The sequence below is a fragment of the Thermothielavioides terrestris genome, chromosome 1, assembly GCF_000226115.1.
Source record: "Thermothielavioides terrestris NRRL 8126 chromosome 1, complete sequence".
Classification (NCBI taxonomy): domain Eukaryota; kingdom Fungi; phylum Ascomycota; class Sordariomycetes; order Sordariales; family Chaetomiaceae; genus Thermothielavioides; species Thermothielavioides terrestris.
In genome coordinates, this window is record NC_016457.1 from 8,732,519 (window position 1) to 8,754,132 (window position 21,614).

At 57.4% G+C, this 21,614-nt stretch overlaps 4 protein-coding genes across 4 annotated transcripts; 1 reads left to right on the forward strand and 3 right to left on the reverse strand.

Annotated features, from left to right (window-relative positions):
• Positions 1–31: 31 nt before the first annotated feature.
• Positions 32–4,901, reverse strand: THITE_2040380 (uncharacterized protein; the record flags this gene model as incomplete). Its single annotated transcript, XM_003650762.1, has 17 exons — positions 32–58; positions 112–667; positions 699–762; positions 827–866; positions 932–1,125; positions 1,183–1,222; positions 1,282–1,357; positions 1,429–1,958; positions 2,023–2,195; positions 2,271–2,862; positions 2,933–3,185; positions 3,251–3,613; positions 3,823–3,841; positions 3,910–4,066; positions 4,484–4,538; positions 4,595–4,682; positions 4,751–4,901. The coding sequence occupies 17 exons, from the start codon at positions 4,899–4,901 to the stop codon at positions 32–34; spliced, it is 3,378 nt and encodes a 1,125-aa protein (XP_003650810.1).
• Positions 4,902–7,315: 2,414 nt separating this feature from the next.
• On the reverse strand, positions 7,316–8,278 carry THITE_2037371 (uncharacterized protein; the record flags this gene model as incomplete). Its single annotated transcript, XM_003650763.1, has 4 exons — positions 7,316–7,494; positions 7,557–8,081; positions 8,147–8,165; positions 8,237–8,278. 4 exons carry the CDS (start codon positions 8,276–8,278, stop codon positions 7,316–7,318), a joined length of 765 nt encoding a protein of 254 aa, XP_003650811.1.
• Positions 8,279–10,841: 2,563 nt separating this feature from the next.
• Positions 10,842–18,114, forward strand: THITE_123823 (polyketide synthase; the record flags this gene model as incomplete). The annotated part of the gene is made up of 8 exons (XM_003650764.1): positions 10,842–11,541; positions 11,698–11,830; positions 11,901–12,106; positions 12,175–12,321; positions 12,434–13,108; positions 13,189–16,847; positions 16,907–17,227; positions 17,293–18,114. The coding sequence occupies 8 exons, from the start codon at positions 10,842–10,844 to the stop codon at positions 18,112–18,114; spliced, it is 6,663 nt and encodes a 2,220-aa protein (XP_003650812.1).
• Positions 18,115–18,909: 795 nt separating this feature from the next.
• THITE_2142385 (uncharacterized protein) lies at positions 18,910–21,042 on the reverse strand (the record flags this gene model as incomplete). The annotated part of the gene is made up of 8 exons (XM_003650765.1): positions 18,910–19,507; positions 19,571–19,832; positions 19,892–20,159; positions 20,228–20,363; positions 20,429–20,669; positions 20,730–20,786; positions 20,859–20,880; positions 20,953–21,042. 8 exons carry the CDS (start codon positions 21,040–21,042, stop codon positions 18,910–18,912), a joined length of 1,674 nt encoding a protein of 557 aa, XP_003650813.1.
• Between the last annotated feature and the right edge of the window lie 572 nt (positions 21,043–21,614).

Consider the following 21,614-nt stretch of genomic DNA (forward strand, 5'->3'; position numbering starts at 1 on the left):
GTCAGGCATGGACTCTAGGTACGGCAGCAGCCTATCTATCTAAGGCTTGTGATTGACACTAGAGTTGACGACGGTCAGATCATGTTCAACGGCCGTAGCAGCGCAACTTACCATCTGATAGTACATCCCTCGCCTACTCAGGAGTGAGGCATGGTCCCCCTTTTCCACCACTCGGCCGTCGGCCAGGACGAAGATCACATCCGCGTTCTGAATCGTGGCCAAACGGTGAGCCACGACCACCATTGTCCGGTTCTTCTTGTTCTTCTCGAAGACCGCCTGCACCGACTTCTCCGTCTCGGCGTCCAGGTTTGACGTGGCCTCGTCCAAGAGCAGCAGCCGCGGGTTTCGAATCAGTGCTCGTGCGATGGCAAGCCGCTGTTTCTGTCCGCCCGACAGCGTGACGCCCCTCGTGCCCACTTCGGTATTGTAGCCGTCCGGAAGAGAAGCGATGAAGTCGTGGATCTCGGCATCGCGACATGCTTGGTGGAGTTGCTCTTCGGTGGTTGTCTCCTCGTCCACTCCGAGGAGAATGTTTTCCCGGAGCGTCCCATCGAACAGATTCGGTTCCTGGGCTACCAGCGAGATATCTTTGCGGTAGGTCCTCAAGCAAAGATCGGAGATGTCGGACCCGTTGTACAGGATGCGGCCCGCATTCGGCGAGTAGAATCTGCAATGGGATTCGTCAGTTTTAGATTCACAAGTCGCGATTTCCTGTTGTTACCTGCCTCTCCAGTAGAGATATGATAGTGGTCTTCCCGGATCCTAGCGTCTTGTTAACAACCATGTCCGCTGAGGTCGTCTCCTGAATCAGCGCAGGCGACTGTACCTGATGGGCCAACAATTGCTGCGAACTGGCCCTTCTCGATCTAACGTAGGATTGATGGCGTGTCAGTCAGCGAATAGTTACCACTAAAAGCGCTGGCCTACTGACCGTCAGGCTGAGACCATTGAGGATGGGAACATCTCGGGTAGGGTATCGGAACCAGACATTCTGGAACTGGATCTTCACCCCCATATCGTCATCTCCGATGTCCCCAACGTCCAGAGAAACGAGCTTCCCATCGACCTGATCCTGGTTCCTCATGTTGATGATTCGGCCGGCTGCCACCGATGCTTTCGCGATGTCTTTCGGATGCTCAGTTTCAGTTCGTGCCAGGGGTTGGGGGCAACAAAGAAACCTACTTGGCCCATGGCTCAACCACTGCCCGGCACCCAGGCCTCCCTAGAAAAGGCAGTCAGTGGAGAGTAAGGTCGAAGAGGGTAAACAAGGAAAGTACCCACCTGAAGGGCGGCAATATAGACCACGATGTACTGGAACGATGAATACTCTCTGTTAAGCATTAGGTTTCCCCCGTACCTGTCCATGCAAGATCGAAGTTAGCCAGGGAATTCCGGATGGACGTCTCAGTTTGCATGTTGTCGACTTACCAAAGCACAAATGCCATGCAAAGTAGGGCAACACTGTCCGCCACGGCAAAGATCAGCGTCGTCCAGCTCGACTTCCAGAGAGCCTGTCTGATATGCGTTTGGAGGAGGGTCTCGTAGCGGCGGATAATGGTGTCCTCGAGCGTCAGCGCCGAGACGGTCCGGAAGGCGCCAATCGATTCCGTGGCAAACTTGGCGCTCTCGGCGAAGACCTTGTTGTTCATCTTCTCAAACTGTGTCTCATATCGTATCCGGAAGAATGCCGCTGCGAAGATGACAGGCATGGACGAACAGAGAGTGATGATGGAGAGCTTCCACCCAAAGTAGAAGGCAATGGCCAAACACCCGACGACATTCAAGAATGAGATAATCACGAAGGCCAGGTTCGTGCCCAGCAGCTCCTGGAGCAGGCTGGGATCCGTGGCCAACCGAGCTGTGAGGGCACCGACAGAGTGGTCGTCCGCATCGAAGAAGGCCACAGATTTGGAGAGAATGTTTCGGAAGTACTCGCCACGGTAGTAGTGGGTGATATGCTGTCACCAATTAGCCGGTTGCTCTCAATCAGCAAGCATCGAAACTGGGACTTTGGCGGCTCACAAAAGCGAGGGTGGATGAAGACCAACCCAGGGCGAAATAACTGATCGCCACGAAGAGGGCTAACATGACGAACATCAGACTCCAGAAGTTTGCCAGGGCCTGGAGCCAAGGGCCCCAGAACTGAAAAAGAGTGAGCTCGGTGGCGAACAGGTACGCCTGGATCGGCTGGCTGGCTTAGGATAGCCACGACATCGGTTAGCTGGATGGACGGTCCGAATGGCAGCAGCAGGAGAATCGAATGGTCTCACCTCCACCGCCCAAGGCGCTGAGGAGCAGTATGGAATACCACTTCGTCCGGTGCTTCTGCTCACGGAGCAGCAAGCCAAAACTGCCCCAAAATCCGCGGACTTTCGTCCGGTCAACGAAATCGCCGTCCAACGCGGCCGTGCTCTCTACAAGCGTGGTGCCTGTGGCGATGGTGGCCATGCTCGTCTTCTCGCTTATTCCCGCGTCGCGATTCTGCACCATGTCGTCAAGCTGTTCTTCGGCTCCCAGAGTGAGCTGCTGAGCGGTAGCCAAGGTCCAGTAGACACCCCCTTCCTCCTTCATCAGGCTCTCGTGCGTCCCCTGCTGGACGACCCTGCCCTTGCGGAGAACAACAATGTTGTCCGCTTTCCTGATAGTGGTTAGGCGATGCGCAATCACCAGCGTTGTGCGATTCTTGGAAACCCTGTCCAGTGCCGCTTGTACCATTTGCTCGCCACGGACGTCGATGCTGCTCGTGGCTTCGTCAAGGATCAGGATTTTCGGGCGCTTGACGATGCTCCTCGCGATGGCTAAGCGCTGGCGTTGGCCACCGCTGAGCTTGATCCCGGCGTCCCCTATCACGGTGGAATATCCCTAGTTCAATGTCAGGGCCTGACTTTCCTATGACTACACAACAACAAGGGCTGTGGTTGTTGCGTCTTACATCCGGCAGGCGGCTGATGAACTCATCTGCAAAAGCTTCCACGCAAGCCTGTTTTACAAGCTGCTTCTTTGTCTTCACTTCAGCGTCTTCCCATTCTGTGCCGATGAGCCCGAACTCGACATTTGCGTAGATGGTGTTGTTGAAGAGGAATGGCTCCTGCTGAACAAGGCCGATCTGCCTCCTCCACCACTTCAGATCAACCTCTCTCAACGGTCGGCCACCAATCGTGATGGAGCCGTTGCGCCAGGCCAGACTCTGCAATGACATGAAATGTTAGCTCATCCAACCAGCCAGAGACTTGCGGCAGAATACTTGCACCGTACCGGGTGGTTACTGTCAGGAGCCTCGATCTCATACCATCGCTCTAGGAGACCAACAATTGTGCTTTTCCCCGAGCCGGATGGCCCAACAATGGCAGTGACTTTGCCAGACGGAAACCTGAGGCTTAAATCATCGAGAATCCTGAGATCCGGCCTTGTGGGATACGCAAAATTGACGTGATCGAGCACGATGTCCTCCGCAGCGGATACTTCAGGATGTTGGACCCCAGACTTGTCTGGCTTCGGGGCATCAATGATGGTATAGAAGACTGTCGCCGCACCCGCAGCTCGAGCAGCGGCCGACAGAGGACCCGTGATGCCGCCGATCGACGTCGTCATCAGCATGACCGACATGAGAACCCTGGGAAATGGGGACAGGTCCCATCAGCTTGGCTAACTCGAGAGCTTTAATCAAGTGACACGAAATACTTCCGACTCACACTATCAACGTCTCGGCACTGTCGAACTGCAACTCAATGTGCATTTTTAAGGAGTACCAGAAGGAGAGTGCAAACGTGCTAACTCCTATTCAGTAGCATGCTCCTGTTCATGTTACAGGGTGTTGCATACCTGTAGACTGCAAACTGGACTACATGAGCGCCGTCAGCACCACGCACAACTGTAGGCCATCAGAATGCGAGAGATCGCAGGACTCACCTGGCGCCTGCTGCAGCGCAATGAGCGGAGACATCTTCAAGCCCCGGCGGCGGGATTCATCGACCCAAGTCGCATACCTCCGGGCCATCCTTTCGTCCGCTCCGCACGCGGCAATTATCCTGACGGAGCTGAAGATCTCGTTGGCCGTGGTCGAAGCCTGGATATCGGCGTGTTGCACCTCATTCAAGCGCTTGACCAGGAACGGGGTGGTTGCGACATAAGCGATGATGATGAGGAGTAGTCCGCTGCTGGTGATCAGGGTCAGAGACCAGCTGTAGCACATGGCGATCAAAAAGGCCGCGACCACGGTCGAAGTCGACTGGAGCAAGGCCGAGAGCTTTTCCGATATGCCCGTTTGCAGCGTGCTGGCTGTGATGGTGATGATCGCGGCCGTCTGCCCCGGCGGGAGCACGTCGAGCGTGGATACCGGCTGGGCAAAGAGGGACTTCATGTATTCGAGTCTGATAGCCGCGGATACTCTCATGCTGCAGATCCGGAACCCATTCTAGACCGGCCGTGGTTCGGTCAGAAGCCGAAACATGGTAAGAGTGGCGGCCAGCCTGGCGCAACTCACATATGCCACGTAGTCCAAAGCAAGCCTGATGAAGAACAAGCCGACAAGGTATAAGCTGGAAGAGTCTCTCAGTTCGCTGGCTTTGTAACAGGCTCGATCCTCCATACTTACGCGCAGGTCCGGATGGCGTTCTCAAACATCTCATACGTCGTGGCGGCATCTGTGCTGAAGTATCCGGTGAATGAGCCAACCATGCGACCTGCGAGGTAGTCAGCGAGCGTTATTGTCTGCCTTGATGACAGGCGCTTCGAAGAAGGCTAGCCGTACCGGAGATCATATTCATGACAGGCATGGTAACACCAGCCCCGATGGAGGTCAAGACGGCTACAAGCAGAAGCACCTTGTCCAGCCATGTCGAATAGGAAAAGATGCGCTGCACCCGCATGAGTCTTAAGCACCAAGGCAGTGTGAGCTGCATCCAAACTCACAATGAAATCTTTCACTGCTGTCTTGTACTGGGGCTTGAGGAGCGACGGACGCTTCCGGCTCGTGGCCGGCAACGGCGGCGCATTGGGGCGTGGCTGGGCAGTGCGTACCGAAGCGGGAGTCTCAAACGTCGGCCCTACTTTTTCCCCTCCTATTCCCATACCGTTTTGACTGCCAACAGCAAGATTTTCTGCATCAGCTCCCGAGTCGGCAGCAGAGGCAACAACCGCGGGTTCCGCCTCGGCCTCGACGGCCCGGGAGCGGGCAGTGATCGTCAAGCGGTCTGCAGGCATCGATGCCGGCCAGCTTGAGAACGGACTGCAGCGGTTGCGAGGCGCTCAAGACAAGAAAGAAGGTGTGAGGCGCAACCGGGACCAATACAGTCTCATGTCTCATAATCTTTGGGCTTCTTTCCTTATGCCTCCCCAAGACAAGTAGTCAGTATCAGGGAGCCGACAGATTCGGCTTCAGCAGGCTGCGCGATGCAGTACCAAGCTTGCGGGAGAGACACAAGGACGCAACGCAAGGAACAGGAGACACGCGGAACTCAGGTGCGACCGGGCACCTCCTGCATGGGAGCGCATCCAGCCCGGGTTGGGATTCCTCACGTCAGGTTCTAGAAGGGGTCAGGGAGCCCGGCAGTTGGGCCTCGGGCGCAGAGCCGCGGTGGCGAGACCGGCCATGGCGGCAAGCGATAAGACGGGGCGGTTGGGCCGAATCCTCGCTCCGAATCAAATAACCAAGGAATGATGGGGGCAATCAAAGTGAAATTTGATCTGGGATTTGGTGTTGAGGGGGGCCATGGAAGTGCACCGATTCGCCAAGCAAATCAGCCGGGGATATTGGCATGATAGCTAAGCGGTGTTTTGAAGTTGGCAAAACCCCTGGGTCGGCACGGAGATACGGAGTATCAAAAGTGACTCCTCGAGGGTATGGAACTGGCGGAGTCTCATCCGGGCTGCACCGGCTAGTAGTGCTCGTAGGCTTCCTTCTTGTCTCCTCCCCTTCGTCCATCGTTGCCGCTCGTGGGAGGCAGGCTGTCGTCAGGTAAATTGGCCGAGCAACGTCGCCCGGAAGATTGCTTTGGCTGCAACGCCAACACCCACATTCCGGCTGCTGCGTAGGGAAACGCTCCCGGTAGGCTCCACGTTGCCGACAACGGACTTCCGAACTCCTCTGCAGATCTTTGCGTCTGGTTCCCGTTGAAGAAAGAAACAGACGGAACGCCGGTATAGGTGACGCTTAGCAGTGTACTTGGACATGTCGATCCCAGGCCCAATCGAGAAGCGGAAGGCGCCAGGTAGATGCATGCATGTACTCAACTCCCGGTTGTCAATATTACGTGTGTATTATAGGTACCTAGAAGTTGCACAACAGGGCTCCAGCATGGCAGGGCGGGGTGACCAGAATAGGGGTCAATTTAGCCGTGGACCGAGATCAGGATGGGAATAAGGGGCTGAGACTGGCGAGCCTGGAAAAGGTTCAGAATGACGAGGCGAAGGTTGTTGACGCCATCATGTTGTGCTCTTTCGTTCTGATCTCATCTAGCGCTCCGTTCCGGTCTAATCACTAGGTCTTAGCGGCTCGCCGAGAACTCTCCATCCTCCCGTGGCGCATGCAAGGTGCATACTGTTACATGGATCTCGGCCGTGCAACCCTATCTTCACCCTTCCAGGTTGTATCGTGCCTCGGCGGTCCAGCCGCATCACGGCGATTGCCGCGGCCATATAGCCTTATCTCCCGGTTTTTGAGAAGTTATCAATAGCAACATGTGTTGCTTGACGCTGTATCGTGGGTTTCCTTAGCGAAGTGCGTGTCGTACGACTGGGACGCGGCCCTTCTCATTGTGACAAGAATATTGTCGCCCGCAGGGGCACGGATGCTCATCCATCCCGCCGTCGATTATCTAGGCCGCCGGGTTGAGGTAACGTTCCAGAACCCCGAGGCGCGCTCGCAGCCAAGGTCGTCTCTGTCGCTATTTCCGGTTGGAAGCATTGCAACAACCAAACTGGAGCCGCCTTGCCCGGTCCTGTTCCCTCTGTGCCAGTTTGCTAGAAGTGGTGTGTCGGAAGTGCTACACCGTGGAGGTGGGCCACGAGGTGAAAGTTACTGTAGTACGGGTAGACAGACACGCTATCGTGCGAGGTTCGAAGTTCAATATCAAAGCAGGACGAGACCCAGGACGTACATCGGGAGGACGCGGCGCGCTAGCTAAGCGAGCGAAAACATACAGGTGCCTATCAACGAATAGAAGACCGAGGTACACTTGGTTACCTTACTGTTGCCCACGTGCGGGCTAAACAGTCTGCGTCTAAAGAACGGGGCCAGAGAAAGAAAGTGAGAAGAAAAAGGAGAAGAAAACACAATCAAAGCGCCTCCATACCATCCTGAAGGCAACCAGCGACCTCAGGAATGAATACCATAGGTTTTGATGGCCTCTCGAACCACATCCCCAAGCTCCTTGACAGTGTCCTTGTCTCGAGGCAAGGTGTGACCCTTCGCATGATCAAACATGTACGCGGTATCCGGGTCGCAAACATTGTAGAGCGCCAAAGACCCGTGCACATAGGGGTCGAGGGAGCCAACTGTGGCCTGGTTAGAGGATGACGAGACGGGGCGATGAGCATCAGCACCGGAAAATTCTTACTGATGTGGCAGGTCGGAATCTCGATCATGGCGTCAGACTCGTCGCTCAGAATTATTTTGTGGCTGTCCGGGTCGACTGGCGGCCATCCGGCGAAGAAGATGGCATACTTGAACATGGGCTTGATCCCCTTCTTCCTGAACCTTCTCTGTTCGTGGAGAAGAAGCGTGGCAGCCACCGTCGCGCCCTCCGAATAGCCGATGATGCCGTCGAACGGGCCGCGCTCCTGCATGATCTTGAGCAAGTACTTGAGCGCGTTGTTGGTGCTCCGGTGCGTCGTCGCGATGCCCTCTCGCATCAGCTCCCGCATGGTGTCCTCGGGCGTCTCACATTGCGGAAAGTCTCGAATTCTCGCGAGAATGTCGTCTTCCTTGCTTTTCTCCAGGTCGTTGTCCGGCTCGATGAAGCGGAAATACGGCGGCTTGCCAAAGTACTCCTCAAACCCCTCCGGCGGGACTGCCTTGCAGGGCCCATGGATGAAGTGGAAGGTAGCAGTCCCATCTTCAGTCAGTTCCTTGACAAAAGGTGCTTGGATGGTGTCAGTACCGGCAGCCCAGCGGCAGACTTTGATCTACGAGCGGACAAGAACGCACCCAACTGCACTTGAAACTTCTGCTTGAGGGTCAGCTGCTGTCAGGTTTCCGAAGGGGAAAGGAGTTTTCTTCTTCCACCCAAGAACTCACATCGGAGCTGCCATAGGCTCCCGGAAGACATAGAAACCTCATGTTTGGTCCCTCGAATACAGTTTGTGTGACTCGGAGTCTGTTTCTTGGCTGCGATACGCCCAGCTCTGGAATTCAGGTCGTCCGGTTCCAAGTAGCCAACGTGGCCACGCTCAGATGATGTTGTAAGACCCAGATGTGTCTACCTCTCTTGACGGCGGGCAGTTTTGCCGGCTGCCAGCTTGGTCAGTGCTGAACAACCTCGGCAGTTACAGTACGCCACCACCCGTCCCGCGTAATATAAGCACCTAACATAACTCCCTAAGGCAGTTTGGTCCATATGTTGGAGCACCTCTGGATCCCATGCTCCGCCTTCGCGCCGGACATAACGACAAAGAGCATTATGCTCGCCGATGGAACGTTCCCAGGTTCATTGCGCCAAGAGAACAGCACACTATGCCAGCATGATGGACACGCAAGCTCGGGAGAGAGGCCGGCTGCGGGAGAGCTCCATGTCGGCGGCGCTCCCGTCTCCCCCCTAACCGAGCCGAGGGGTGTGGTAGTCCTGGATGCTGGGCGTGGGGAGCTACATGGTAGGTCGTCCTGGGGCCTATTTGAGGTAATTGGCGCGCAGGAGGCGCCGGCACTGATCGAGTGTGATTCTATCCAGGTTCACCTCGTGCTGCATGCGTGGCAGCTTGCAGCACGTGGGTGTTATTGTCAGTTTCCCAGACCGAATCCTCCACCATACCTGACTACCATGGATGTAGCACGCCGGCACACACGGGTCAGTCCATTGCTGGGGGCCGCAGAAACTAGGCAAAGATACTGTGTAGTTGAGCAGGTTCCGGGTTCTCACTGCAAGCCGGGCCTGTAGGGGTCCGTGCCTGGTCTGCAGGTCGAAAGAAGCTTGATTCGAGGGGCCATTTGCCCCGTCTCGCTTCTCATTTGCCCTGTTGGTCGTCCCACGCTTGGTTCGAAATTAGGCTGCTTGAGATTGAGAGTGGTCCATAAGGTGGACGATACTGGCTCTAATCTCATCGGTCGTCTTACCATAGTGATGCATAATCACAAACATGCTATGTAACATGGGCAATGCAGAATCGGGACAGATTAGGTTATCCTGACTTTTGCCGTCGTTATGCATGTGACGTTCCCCCACATGCCTACTCCGTGCCTTACACGACTGTACATACCCACGACCCACGGTGGTCGGCAACATCCGAACCCACTTGAAGTACCGAGAGTTCACCCCGCCGGGCGGCCGGGTTGCACGGGGGTGCGCCGTTTTAACCAATGTCGATAACTACCTAACGTGACAGCAAGGGGCACGTTCATGGTTGCAGTGGACCGACCCCCTTTTCGCCGCCCGGTAGGCGCCGGTCGGCTGTGACTCCGGTAACTGCTGCTCTTCTGCACACCTTCCGAAGCTCATCGCACTCCTGTTCCTCAACCCCAATCTTCAATGACATTAGCCGCTGTAGATACCACCCCTATCTCAAGCCCCGTTCGGGGGCGGCCAAGTCGACGAGTAGTTACGTGCACACGTCACGACCCGTGTGGTGTAGGTTGCAGCTCCGGGTAGCCGAGGCTCGCCGGGAGCCTCTCAGCCTGATGAACCTTGATACCTAGGTACCTATCCTTCGGAGTACTCAATACACTCAGGGGTCCGCTCCACAAGCCTGTTTGGTAGAGGTACCTTATGTTCCGCCCCCACAAGCCGCAGGTTTGCCCGACCATTCTCCTCTATACCGATCTGCGCTGCACGGGGTAGATCATCCCTGGCTCCGCTGTCCCAAGACTCTGGCAGTATTGCCTTACCATAAGTTACACAGCAACGGGGCGGACGGGCAGTACAACTCCGACACCCTCACCCCTGGCTGCGGCCAACTGCCCAGAAAGGGCGAGCGTCATGGTGCTTCTGTTATCACAGAGTACTGCATAGCACGGCACGGACAGATATGCTGTCCAAGGTGCATCAGATGTGCCATCTACGTGTGCTGCACGCAGGGTCTCGACGGTAGGTTGCTTGCCGGCTTGCTCCAGTTCTCCGGTTCTTCGGGAGCCTTCCTCCTATCTTCCGAACCGGGTATCATGAACACCCCGCAGGATGAAGTTGATCTGGAAAGGTCGAGACTTCCACCCATGTGCAGGCGCAGGGCGAGGCCGAGACCTCTAACCGAGGTTGCTGTCTGACGCGGACGATATTGTTGCGCATATTGAACTTGCCGACGGTTCGGCCCTGTTGGGCCTAATATGGCAGCGGTGCGACTTTCATCTGTTACCGGCGGATCGGCGTGTATGAGACCGAGATGCTCGGAGGTGGGATGTCTGGTTACCAATGCGTCCATCGAAGCGGTGTGTCTGTATATTTGGCCCCTTAGTACACCTACATCTGTTGATCGCCGGGTTTTGCCTTGCATAAAGCAAGTCGATGCCGCAGAGCCCGCAGTCCTCGATAGTACTCTGTCTCGGCGGACATTCGAAGCTGGGACTGCCGTGCCTTGTCATTCCATGTCCGGGCCGTCCTTGCTTGCACATGCCACCCGCTAAGAACTAGAGTACCTCAGGGCAGGCCACAGCAGCGGAAGGCCCCTCCACGCCTCTTGCGCAGCTCCCTCCAGCTATGGCGCCCATTGCCATCACTCCGGACAACAGCTCCACCGGCAGCCCGTCAGGGGAGAGCGTCAACGGCTACTTCCATGTCAGCACCGACAACCGCCAGGCCAATGGGCATACCAACGGGCACACCAATGGCTACGCCAGCAGACACCTAGATGGACACCCGAACGGGCATTCAAACGGAGCCGGTAATGGTGTTTTCAATGGCGTCAATGGCGTCAACGGCGTCCACGGGCCCTCGGGAGGTTTCTCTACTTCCCATAAGCCGATGCCCATCGCCATTGTGGGAATGGCTTGTCGCATGCCGGGCAATGTCTCTACTCCTGCCGAGTTCTGGGAGCTCTGCACACGGGCTCGCTCGGGGTGGACCGAGATCCCCAAGGAACGATTCGACAGCTCCCGGTTTTACCACCCAAACCCCGGCAAGGGGGGCGCCCTGAATCCAGTCGGCGGGAACTTCCTCAATGTTGATCTCGCCGCCTTCGACGCCCCTTTCTTCGGGCTCACAGAGAAGGAAGCCATATCTATGGATCCCCAGCAGCGCCTTCTCCTGGAGTGTACGTTCGAGGCCCTCGAGAACGCGGGAATCCCCAAGCACACCATCGTCGGGAAGGACGTCGGCGTTTTCATCGGCGGCTCGTTCTCCGAGTACGAGTCACACCTGTTCCGGGATTCCGATACGATTCCCATGCATCAGGCAACCGGTAAGTGCGAGCCACCCTCCGACCAGCGGGCAATTAGAAGCATCGAGGTGGGAAAAGCTTCTGACATGCTCCCGACAGGCTGCGCATTTGCGATGCAGTCCAACCGTATCTCGCATTTCTTTGACCTGAGAGGCCCGAGTTTCACGTCCGACACAGCCTGTTCGTCCAGCATGGTCGCTGTGCATCTGGCTTGCCAGAGTCTGCGGGCCGGCGAGATTAGCTGTGCCCTGGTCGGCGCCTGCCATCTCAACATGCTACCGGAGTTTTGGATCTCCTTTTCGACTTGCAGGTACGTCCCCGTTCCAGAGCCCGGCACATCCGTGAGTTCGGCAATATGTGCTAAGCAGGTAACGGAGTAGATTACTTTCAGATTCGGGGCGGTCGTTTGCTTTCGATGACAGGGGGACCGGTTTCGGACGCGGCGAAGGCTGTGGCATGCTGGTGCTGAAGCCACTTGACCAGGCAATCAGGGACAATGACACCATCAGGGCAGTCATTGTGGGAACCGGCTTGAACCAGGACGGAAAGACGCCCGGCATCACCATGCCAAACGGAGCCGCCCAAGGTCAGCTTGCCCCCATGTTGCGATTATGACAGACAGCCTAGCAAGCTGACTCGGACTCGGCGGCCCAGAGGCCCTGATGAGACAGGTGTACAAGAACGCGGGAATCGACCCACGCGACTGCGGCTTCGTTGAAGCTCACGGAACGGGTACCCGGGTGGGGGATCCCATCGAGGCCACCGCCATCCACAACGTGCTGGGCCAGAACAGGACAGCACGCGATCCCCTGTGGATAGGGTCTGTCAAGTCCAACATTGGCCATCTCGAAGGCGCTTCAGGTATGAGTAACATGAGAATTATTGCCGCTTCGCAGCTGCTGACATCCGCTAGGGATTGCTGGCATCATAAAAGCTGCCCTGATGCTCGAGCGCGGTTTCATCCTCCCCAACTACGACTTCAAGCAACCAAACCCCAAGATTCCTTGGAAGGAGTGGAATCTCAAGGTCCCGATTGCCCAGCGGCCATGGCCGCGCGGTAAGAAATACATCAGCGTCAATAACTTTGGGTTTGGCGGGACAAACGGTCACGTCGTGCTCGAGGCTCCGCCATTCCGAGGACCAAAGGGTTCTGCCGCCGGCGGTGACGACACATCTGGAAAGGCAGGACAAGGACGGAAGCTCTACGTCTTCACGGCCAACGACAAGACGGCGCTCTCGCAGGTGATGAAGAACATCGTCATTTATCTTGAACAGCGCCCAGAAATCTTCCAAAAGGACCTGACAGGACATCTAGCCTACACCTTGGGGCAGCGCCGATCTCTCCTGCAGTGGAGAGCGGCCATTCCGGCCGTCAATTCTTTCGAGCTCATTGAAGCGATTAACGGCGAAAAGTACACTCCCGGAAAGGAGACTGGGCCGCTAAGGATCGGCTTCATTCTCACCGGGCAGGGCGCGCAGTGGCATGCCATGGGACGAGAGCTCTATGAGCAGTATCCCACCTTCAGCAGCAGCCTCGAGCTGGCCGACAGGTGTCTGGCTGAGAACGGTGCTGACTGGTCCCTGATCGGTAAGGACTTCTCTGGGATCCCATCCATATATACACAGCACCCCGTCTCCGGAAAGGTACTGACGTGTGTCCTTACGCAGAGGAACTGGGAAGAGACGCAAAAACCAGCAAGATTAACGAGGCCCATATCAGTCAACCGTCGTGTACTGCCATCCAACTGGCGCTGATTGACTTGCTGCGGTCCTGGGGCATTCGTCCAACCGCCGTTGCTGGTCATTCAAGCGGCGAAATCGCGGCCGCCTACGCCGCGGAGATCATCGACTTCGACTCCGCCATGCGGATTGCGTACCATCGCGGCAGGCTTATTCCCATCCTCAAACGATCTCATCCGGAGCTCAGAGGCCGCATGATGGCCGTTGGCGGCAGCAAAGAGCAGTTCCTGCCCATTCTCGACGGCCTCAAGGAGAAGGAAGCCCGCATCGCCTGCTACAACAGCCCCTCGAGCCTGACCATCTCGGGCGATGAGCCGGCCATTGCCGAGCTCGAGAAGATCTGCGAGGAGAAGCAGCTCTTTAACAGGCGTCTCGTGGTGGACGTGGCATACCATTCCCACCACATGAACCTGGTGGCGAAGGAGTACCGAGCGTCGCTGGCCGACCTGCGGCCCCCCGTTCCCACCGACATCCGGTTCCACTCATCCCTTTACGGGCGCCTGGTCGACGGTACGGAGCTGCAGCCGGACTACTGGGTGGAGAACCTGACCTGCGCAGTGCGCTTTTCGGAAGCGTTGCAGAGCATGCTGGAACCCGCCGGCGAGCACAAGCACGGCGTCAACATGCTCGTCGAGCTTGGTCCGCATTCCGGGCTCCAGGGGCCGATCAAGCAAATCCTGAAGGAGATCGGCGGCAGCGCCCTTAAGATCCCGTACGCGTCCGCTCTCGTACGGAAGCGTGATGCGGTAGAGACGGCGCTGGAACTCGCTGCGGATCTGTTCACCAGGGGCGCCAGCCTCAACTTCGGGGCAATCAACTTCCCCAAGCCGACCAAGCCGCCCGTGCTGCTGACCGACCTGCCGCGGTACCCCTGGAATTACTCGTCCAGGTATTGGCAGGAGTCTCGCATGACAAGAGCACACAAGCACGCTCCTGGCGGCCGGAGCGACATTCTAGGCACCCTGGCCAACTACTCCAACGACTTGGAGCCCACCTGGCGCAACATTGTCCGGCTGGATGACCTCCCCTGGCTGCGGCAGCACAAGATCCAGTCCTTGACTGTCTTTCCCATGGCCGGGTTCATTGCCATGGCCCTCGAGGCAGCGGCTCAAAGAGCATCCGCGAGGGGCTGCCCGTTCGACAGTTTCGAGCTGAAGGACGTCTCGATTACCAAGCCTCTCGTCATTCCAGACAAGGACATCGAGGTCACGCTCACCCTCAGACCACGAAAGGAGAGCGGTCCCTCCTCCCCTGGCAGTTGGGACGAGTTCCGCATCTGCTCCTGGTCGAGCGAACAGGGCTGGACCGAGCACTGCGTTGGTCTCATTGCGGCTCTGGAAGCGGATGTCAACGAGGTCGACAGTGCCAGGCGCGCTCGAGACGCGGAGGCTCGTCTCAAGACCATCCTGTCTCGGACTAGCCAGCCGGAAGCGGTGCCTGTGACTCCACAAGCCATGTATGACAGCCTCTCGAAGCTGGGCGTGGCCTACGGGGCTCTTTTCCAGGGAGTAACCAGCTGCTACGCATCCGACTCCCACGCGGTGGGGAACCTTGTGGTGCCAGACGTCGCAAAGGAGATGCCCAGCGGTTATCTAACCGATGCGGTTCTCCAGCCGGCGTTCCTCGAGTCTCTCATTGAGATGTATTGGCCCATTGTCGGAGCTGGTCGACGTCCCGTCGGCACCATCTATCTGCCCTCGTCTGTCGACCGGGTTACTGTCTCTCTCGGCGTCCAGCGGTTTACCAAGGACCCTGGCAGCGCGGTCCGCGCCGTTTGCGAAGGCGAGATCGCCGCTGGTTCGAGCCCCAAGCCAGCCAAGGTCAACGTGGCCGCCGTCACGGGCGACGACAAGCTTGAGACGCTCATCTCCCTGGATGGTCTCACCATTTCCCCCATCCTCGACGGCGAGACGCAGGCGGACTCCGCCGCAGCGAGGGAACTCTGCTATAAGTTGGAGTGGGATCCGATCCTCGAGACCGACGACGAGAGCGTCCAAGACCTTCCAACGGACGCCCAGGTCGTCATCATCCACGAGGACTCCAGTTTCCAAAGTCTCGTGGCAATGGGCCTGGCAAACTCTCTGGAGCAGGCCACTGGGAGGCTGGCTGACTTTGGCACTCTGGAAACCGTCGACGCTGCCGGCAAGATCTGCGTCTTTCTGAGCGAGCTGCACCAGCCGTTCCTTGCGACACTCACACCCGCCCAGTTCGACGGCCTGCAGAGGCTGTTGACGTCCGTCGAGGGCGTACTGTGGGTCGTGCGCGGAGCGTACGACAACTCGGCAAACCCAGATGCCAACATGGTGACCGGCTTGAGCCGAACCATCCGATCAGAGACTGCGCTGAAGTTTGCTACCCTCGATCTGGACGCCGAGTCACCGCTCTCGGAGCTTGAGACGGCCGACGCGATCATGAAGGTCTTCAAGTTCGTCTTTCACTCGGGTTCCTCCATGTCTGGAGAACTGGAGTTCATGGAGAGAGGCGGGCGTTTCTACACGCCTCGAATTGTTCACGATCCCGAGATGGACGAGTACGTCCACAAGCAGACAAACCCATCCGCTCTCGAGCCTACGCTGTTTGGGGAGGACCACCGAGCTTTGAAGATGGCACTGTCAGCGCCGGGCGCGTTGGAGACGCTCCACTTCGTTGACGACCCGGCTGCTGAGCAGCCGCTGGAGGCCGACGAGGTTGAGATTGAGGTTAAGGCCATCGGACTGAACTTCCGGGACGGTATGGCTGCCAAAGGCCAAATCCCTCTGGGCAGTTGCGGAATCGAAGCAAGCGGAGTCGTCACCGCGGTGGGAAGCAAAGTCACGGCCTACCGGGCTGGCGATCGTGTCGCGGCGCTTACCACAGGTGCGTTTGCGACGCGAACGAGGACAAAGGCGGCCTTCGCCTTCAAGATCTCGGCGGACCTCACATTCGAGGCTGCTGCCAGCCTGCCGCTCGCGTATGCGACAGCATACTACAGCTTGGTAGAGCTTGGGCGGCTCGGTGAAGGCGAGACTGTCCTCATCCACTCCGCGGCCGGCGCTGTTGGACAAGCAGCCGTCTGCATCGCACAAATGATCGGTGCTGAGGTCTTTGTGACTGTTGGAAGTGCGGAGAAGAAAGAGCTCCTGTTGAAGGAGTTCGGACTCCCGGACGAGCGTGTCTTCTACAGCCGCAACAGCTCCTTTGCAGACGCAATTTGCCGAGATACGCAGGGGCATGGCGTCGACGTCATCCTCAACACCCTCACCGGGGACGGGCTCCGCGAGTCTTGGAGATGTCTGAACAAGTTCGGGCGCTTCATTGAGCTTGGCCGGGGAGAGAATGTCTCTAAGGCGCGGCTGGAAGTCGACAGAATCGACAGCAACGCCAGCTTCATCTGCCTTGACATGCTGGCCCTGATCTCTGAGCGGCCAAAGACCATCAAGCGGCTACTTGCGGACGTTGCGCAGCTCTTGAAGTACGGCAAGATCAGGCCCGCAGTTCCCATCACAAGATTCCCCATCTCGGACGTCGAAACGGCGTTGAAGACGCAGCAAACTGGGAAGTCAATGGGCAAGCTCGTGGTGGTTCCCAGTGCGACTGACGTCGTCAAGGTACGGGCTACCGCTGCAGTATTTCACCAGCTACGTAGATCACTGACCAGGCTGTACAGGCTGCTCGTTCTAGGAAGGCGAAGCCCCTCCTCCGCTCGGATGCCACCTATATCCTGGTCGGCGGCACTGGTGGCCTCGGCCGCAGTTTTGCTAGGTGGATGGCGGCGAAGGGAGCAAGGAACATCGTGCTGGTCTCGAGAAGCGGCTCCGTAACGGGCAGGGTAAAGGAGCTCGTCGACGAACTTGGCGCAATTGGCACCAACGTCGTTGTTCGCCGCTGCAACGTTGTCAACAAGAGCGAAGTGGACGAGCTTATTAGCTCCATCCTCGGCGACCTGCCCCCTATCCGCGGTGTGGTGCATGGCACCATGGTACTCAGGGTACGATTTCTCCGCACTCACCAAATCCCTCTATGAAACATAAGGCGACTGACACGGGTGTGCAGGATGTGCTTTTCGAAAAGATGGCGTGGGAGGATTACACGCAGGTCATCGAGGGCAAGGTGCAAGGCGGATGGAACTTCCACCACGCACTCGCAGACTCGCCGCTCGACTTCTTCGTGGCTATCTCCTCGGCCGCAGGCGCCGTCGGCAACCGCGGGCAGGCCGCCTACAGCGCGGCGAACTGCTTCCTCAACGCGCTGGTGCAGCACCGTCTCGCCCGCGGCCTGCCCGCGGCCTCGCTCGACCTGACCGCCGTTTCCGACTCGGGCTACCTGGCCGAGGACCTCGAGAAGGCGGCCGAGGTGGCGAGGAACCTCGGCAGCGACAGTATCTGCGAGAGCGAGGTGCTCGCGCTGCTCCAGGCCGCCATCGACGGCACGATGGCCTCGACCTGCAACAGCCACGCCATCACCGGCATGCGCATCACCGCGACCATGCGGCCGTTCTGGACCGAGGATGCCAAGTTCAAGGCGATGCGCATCGCGGCCGAGGAGGCGGCGGCCAAGGACGCTTCGCTCAACGCCGTGGTGTCCTTCAATGCTGCCCTCAAGCAGGCAACCACGCGCGCCGAGGCGGAGGATGTCATCTGCCGCGGCCTGGTCGACAAGATCTCCTCGGTCCTGATGATGGAAGCCGAGGAGTTGGACATCACCAGGTCGCTGTCCCATTACCCGCTGGATTCGCTGGTGGCGATTGAGATCCGCAACTTTATCACGCGCGAGTTCGAGGCGAATCTGCAGGTTTTGGAGCTGCTGTCGAGCGGGTCGATCCAGACGCTTGCGAAGGGGGTCTGCGCGAAGAGCAAGCTTGTTACTTTCTCTTAGACGTTTGTTGACCTCGATCAATTGCGTATGTGTCTCCTTTTTCCCTTCTTGTTCGTAGCGAGCTGGACTACTTCCGATTTCTTGGTCCGAGATCAGTTGTGGCTTATACCAAGTTTTTGTCTTTCTTCTTCCTTCTTCTTCCTTCTTCTTCCTTCTTCTTCTTCTTCTCTTCTTCTTCGTCGTCGTCGACGACGACATCTTCTTCTTGGACGATGTCTTCACCAGTTTTTCGATGCACAAAGTCATATGCACATGTGAGTTAGAGCAGCCAAACGTGCTACACACCCAAGCTTAGCGGTACCCCTGAATCTTGGATACGCTTGAAGAACGACCGTTGTTGTGTAACACGGGATGCCAGCACTGGACTGCACTAATCCTTCAGCATCCATGACTGTTGATGCTGAGGCTCGATTGCAACGTGTCCAAGTGAGCATCAGTAGTATGAGCAGCCCTTAAACAACGGCAATATAGCCGGGTAAATCTTCCCGTTTGGGCGTTAACTCGGCGACCCAGAGCGATCCGGAGAAAAGCATTAGCTGGCCGGAGAATGGGGACCTTTAGCATTGCACCCTGATCGTAGTTCGGTTGCGGGTTGGAAATTGTGTTGGACTGCAGCACTGACCGGTCAACCTGCATTGAGACACAATAAGAAACGAGCTTGCTTTCTAAGCGCATCTCAGCTCGCGGGGTCTCTGGTAACTGCTGACGACATGTATGGATCATCATCAACTTCCGGAGCAATAATGTTGACCGCACTGCGCAAAGAGGTGGTGTCGCCTCTCGCACACTCTCGAATCAAGCCGACCTCTCACTCAAGCTGTCATCAAACTCCTTCTTCAAGACGTCACTGGGAGCCGTCGTTTTCACTTTGCCGGCGGTCCATTGCCTCATCTTCCTCCCAAAGAAATACAGAACCGGTATGCCCAAGGAGATGACGATCATGACCTCGGAATAGATAACGAAGGTGTTCAAGAAGCCCTTCTCGGCGATCCACGTCGTGGACTGACTCGATAGGAAGAAGGCAATGATGATGCGTAGGCTCGACACGTTGACCAGCACGGGACCGGCCCACATAGGGTAACTCTCGACCACAAAAACGTTGAGGACCGACATTACGACCAGAGAGCCGAAGATAATGAGGAAGGATCCCACCATCAAGACGGCCCAGTAGGCGTTGGTCTGGCCCGCCCAGCCGAATATGAAGGTCCCGGCCAGGCCGGACACGAGGGGCAAGACCATGTTGAGCAGGTGGTGTTCGGGCTCCCGGGCACCGCCGTTGCGTCTCGCGATGGCATTCGAGATTCGATCGGCGACTGGGCCGCCGAATATGTAAACTAGGCCGGTGGCGGCTATGAATGGCATCACACTCAGACCGGTATACTGGAACTGCCAACTGCAGAGTTGAGTTTAGTACGGTACCCTCGGATGAAGACTGCGAGCGAAGACGGCGACTCACCCCTGTGCTAGGAGGGCAAAGGAGCTAATCTGTTGCGCCGCCGAGTTGACAATGACGAAAATGCTGTTGGCCAGGGTAGCCCAGACAATGGCAGGGAACGGAGTGGTCCTGAGGGTATTGAGCATGGACATGCCCGCCTGTCTCCACTCAAACCCGTGCTGGAACAATGCCATGTACGACCACTGTGATGGGGGAGGACGGCCTCCATAGTCGATTTCCGGCCGATTCTTCCCTGGTTCGATGGGATAGAACTGCTGACCGCCTGTGGGTGACCCAGTGGTTAGCGCAGCGCGGTGAGCGGCACCGGCGTCAGGCACTTACTTAGCTCTTCTTTCGACCGCGTCCACCGTGTCTCCGGGAGAAACACGACTAACAAAAGCCATGCGACGATCCCGAAACCAGAGGTGATATAGTAAATCCATCTCCAGTCGTGAACTGAGGCGAGGTACGGCGTGAGGATTCCCAAACCCGTAATGAGGATCCCTTGACTCGCAACCACGGCGGCCATGGCTTTGTTTCGCTGGTGAATGAAGACCATGTCCTGTAGAATTAGGGGTATCAGTGCTTCAACGGTCCCCGCTCCGAGCCCCTGATTAGTGCTCGACACCGGTTAGTCATGCTCACAGGCGGAGGCAGCTCTGTGCTCAAGACACTCGCCTGTATCGCTCGCGCAGCCAAGTGGACATCTAGAGAAGGGCTTGCGACAGCGAGGAAACCACCAGCCCAAGCGCAGGCGCCGGCGAAAAGCAGAACCGGCCGCCGTCCGATGCCAATGGACAAGGGCACGAGGAAGCTGCGCCGGCGACAACGGTGAATCATCAGTCCATGCCTGGCCCGAAAGACAAGACGGAATCTTACTAGCTGGCAATGCCGTTGCTCAGCAGCGGAATGGTCGCCAGCATGGAGACCTTCCCAATGTCGGCAGGCACGACGCCCTGTGGGATGATGGCAAGAGGTTTGACGCCCGTCGCAGACCCGCCGCTGACGGCCCGGAAGTCAAATGCGTTGAGGATGCGCACATCGACCCCGGAGTAATAGAGGAGGAACACTGGGATAAGGCTGCCAACAATGATCTCCGCCGAGAGGGCTAAGGAGCCAACTGACCGCGGGCGCGTCAGATACAACGGCCTTGAGGGCGAGAAAGGGGGGACCAACTTACAGAAACACAGGCTGGCGATGGCCGCCCATCTCCGCCACTCCGGTAAGTTCAAGGGATCTGAATCTTTGTGAGCCGCCAAACTCATTCATGATGCCCAACAGTTGTCGGGAGAGTAATTCGGATGCAGACCTTTCGGATCTGGACTTGGCGCCTGGGACCGAGGTCAGCGGGCGATCGAACAACACAACAAGGTGCGCCACGGACACCGAGAGAGTGAACTTACGGGAATCAACCGTATTTGGCCATTCTCGTACAGCGAAGTCGTCCCGACGACTTGTGCGCTCGGCGTCTTCCCGTTGAGAGCAGACTCCATGGTGCCTCTGCCGACCGGCGACAGGGAGTATTGTTGTTTTGCCCTCCTGACCGATCCTGCGGTCTCGCGCGCTGCGCAGTCCTCCAAGCGTCCCCCAGCGTCTTCCAGCCTCAGCACTGGCTGAGCTGAGGCTCTGGTGGATAGGGGTAGGCCTGGATATTCATACTGCCCTGGGCTCTCTGCGAACGAATCCCCCCAACTTCCCAAGTGGCAGGATGCGCAAACCACTTACCACTTCTCGGGCATTATGGCGAAAGGCACCTCAGCTGATTTTCCGTATTGGCATGCTGGCAGCACCTCACAGGGATGGTTCCCGACGAGCTGTGTAGCAGTGTGTTTCAAGTGCCAGAAAATTCAAATTCAAATGTCTATGGCCAAGAGGAATGGAACAGATATGGAGGATGCAAGAGGTACGTGTTACGAGAATTGTGAAACGCATCGAGAAAACTGACTGTTGTGTACGGAATACTCTGCCCAACTTGTCAAGCCGTCGTCAAGTGCCGGCTCCCAATGGGACGATCTGGCGATCACAGGAGATGCCGTTTGGCTCCCCAGACCGACTCCAGACATCC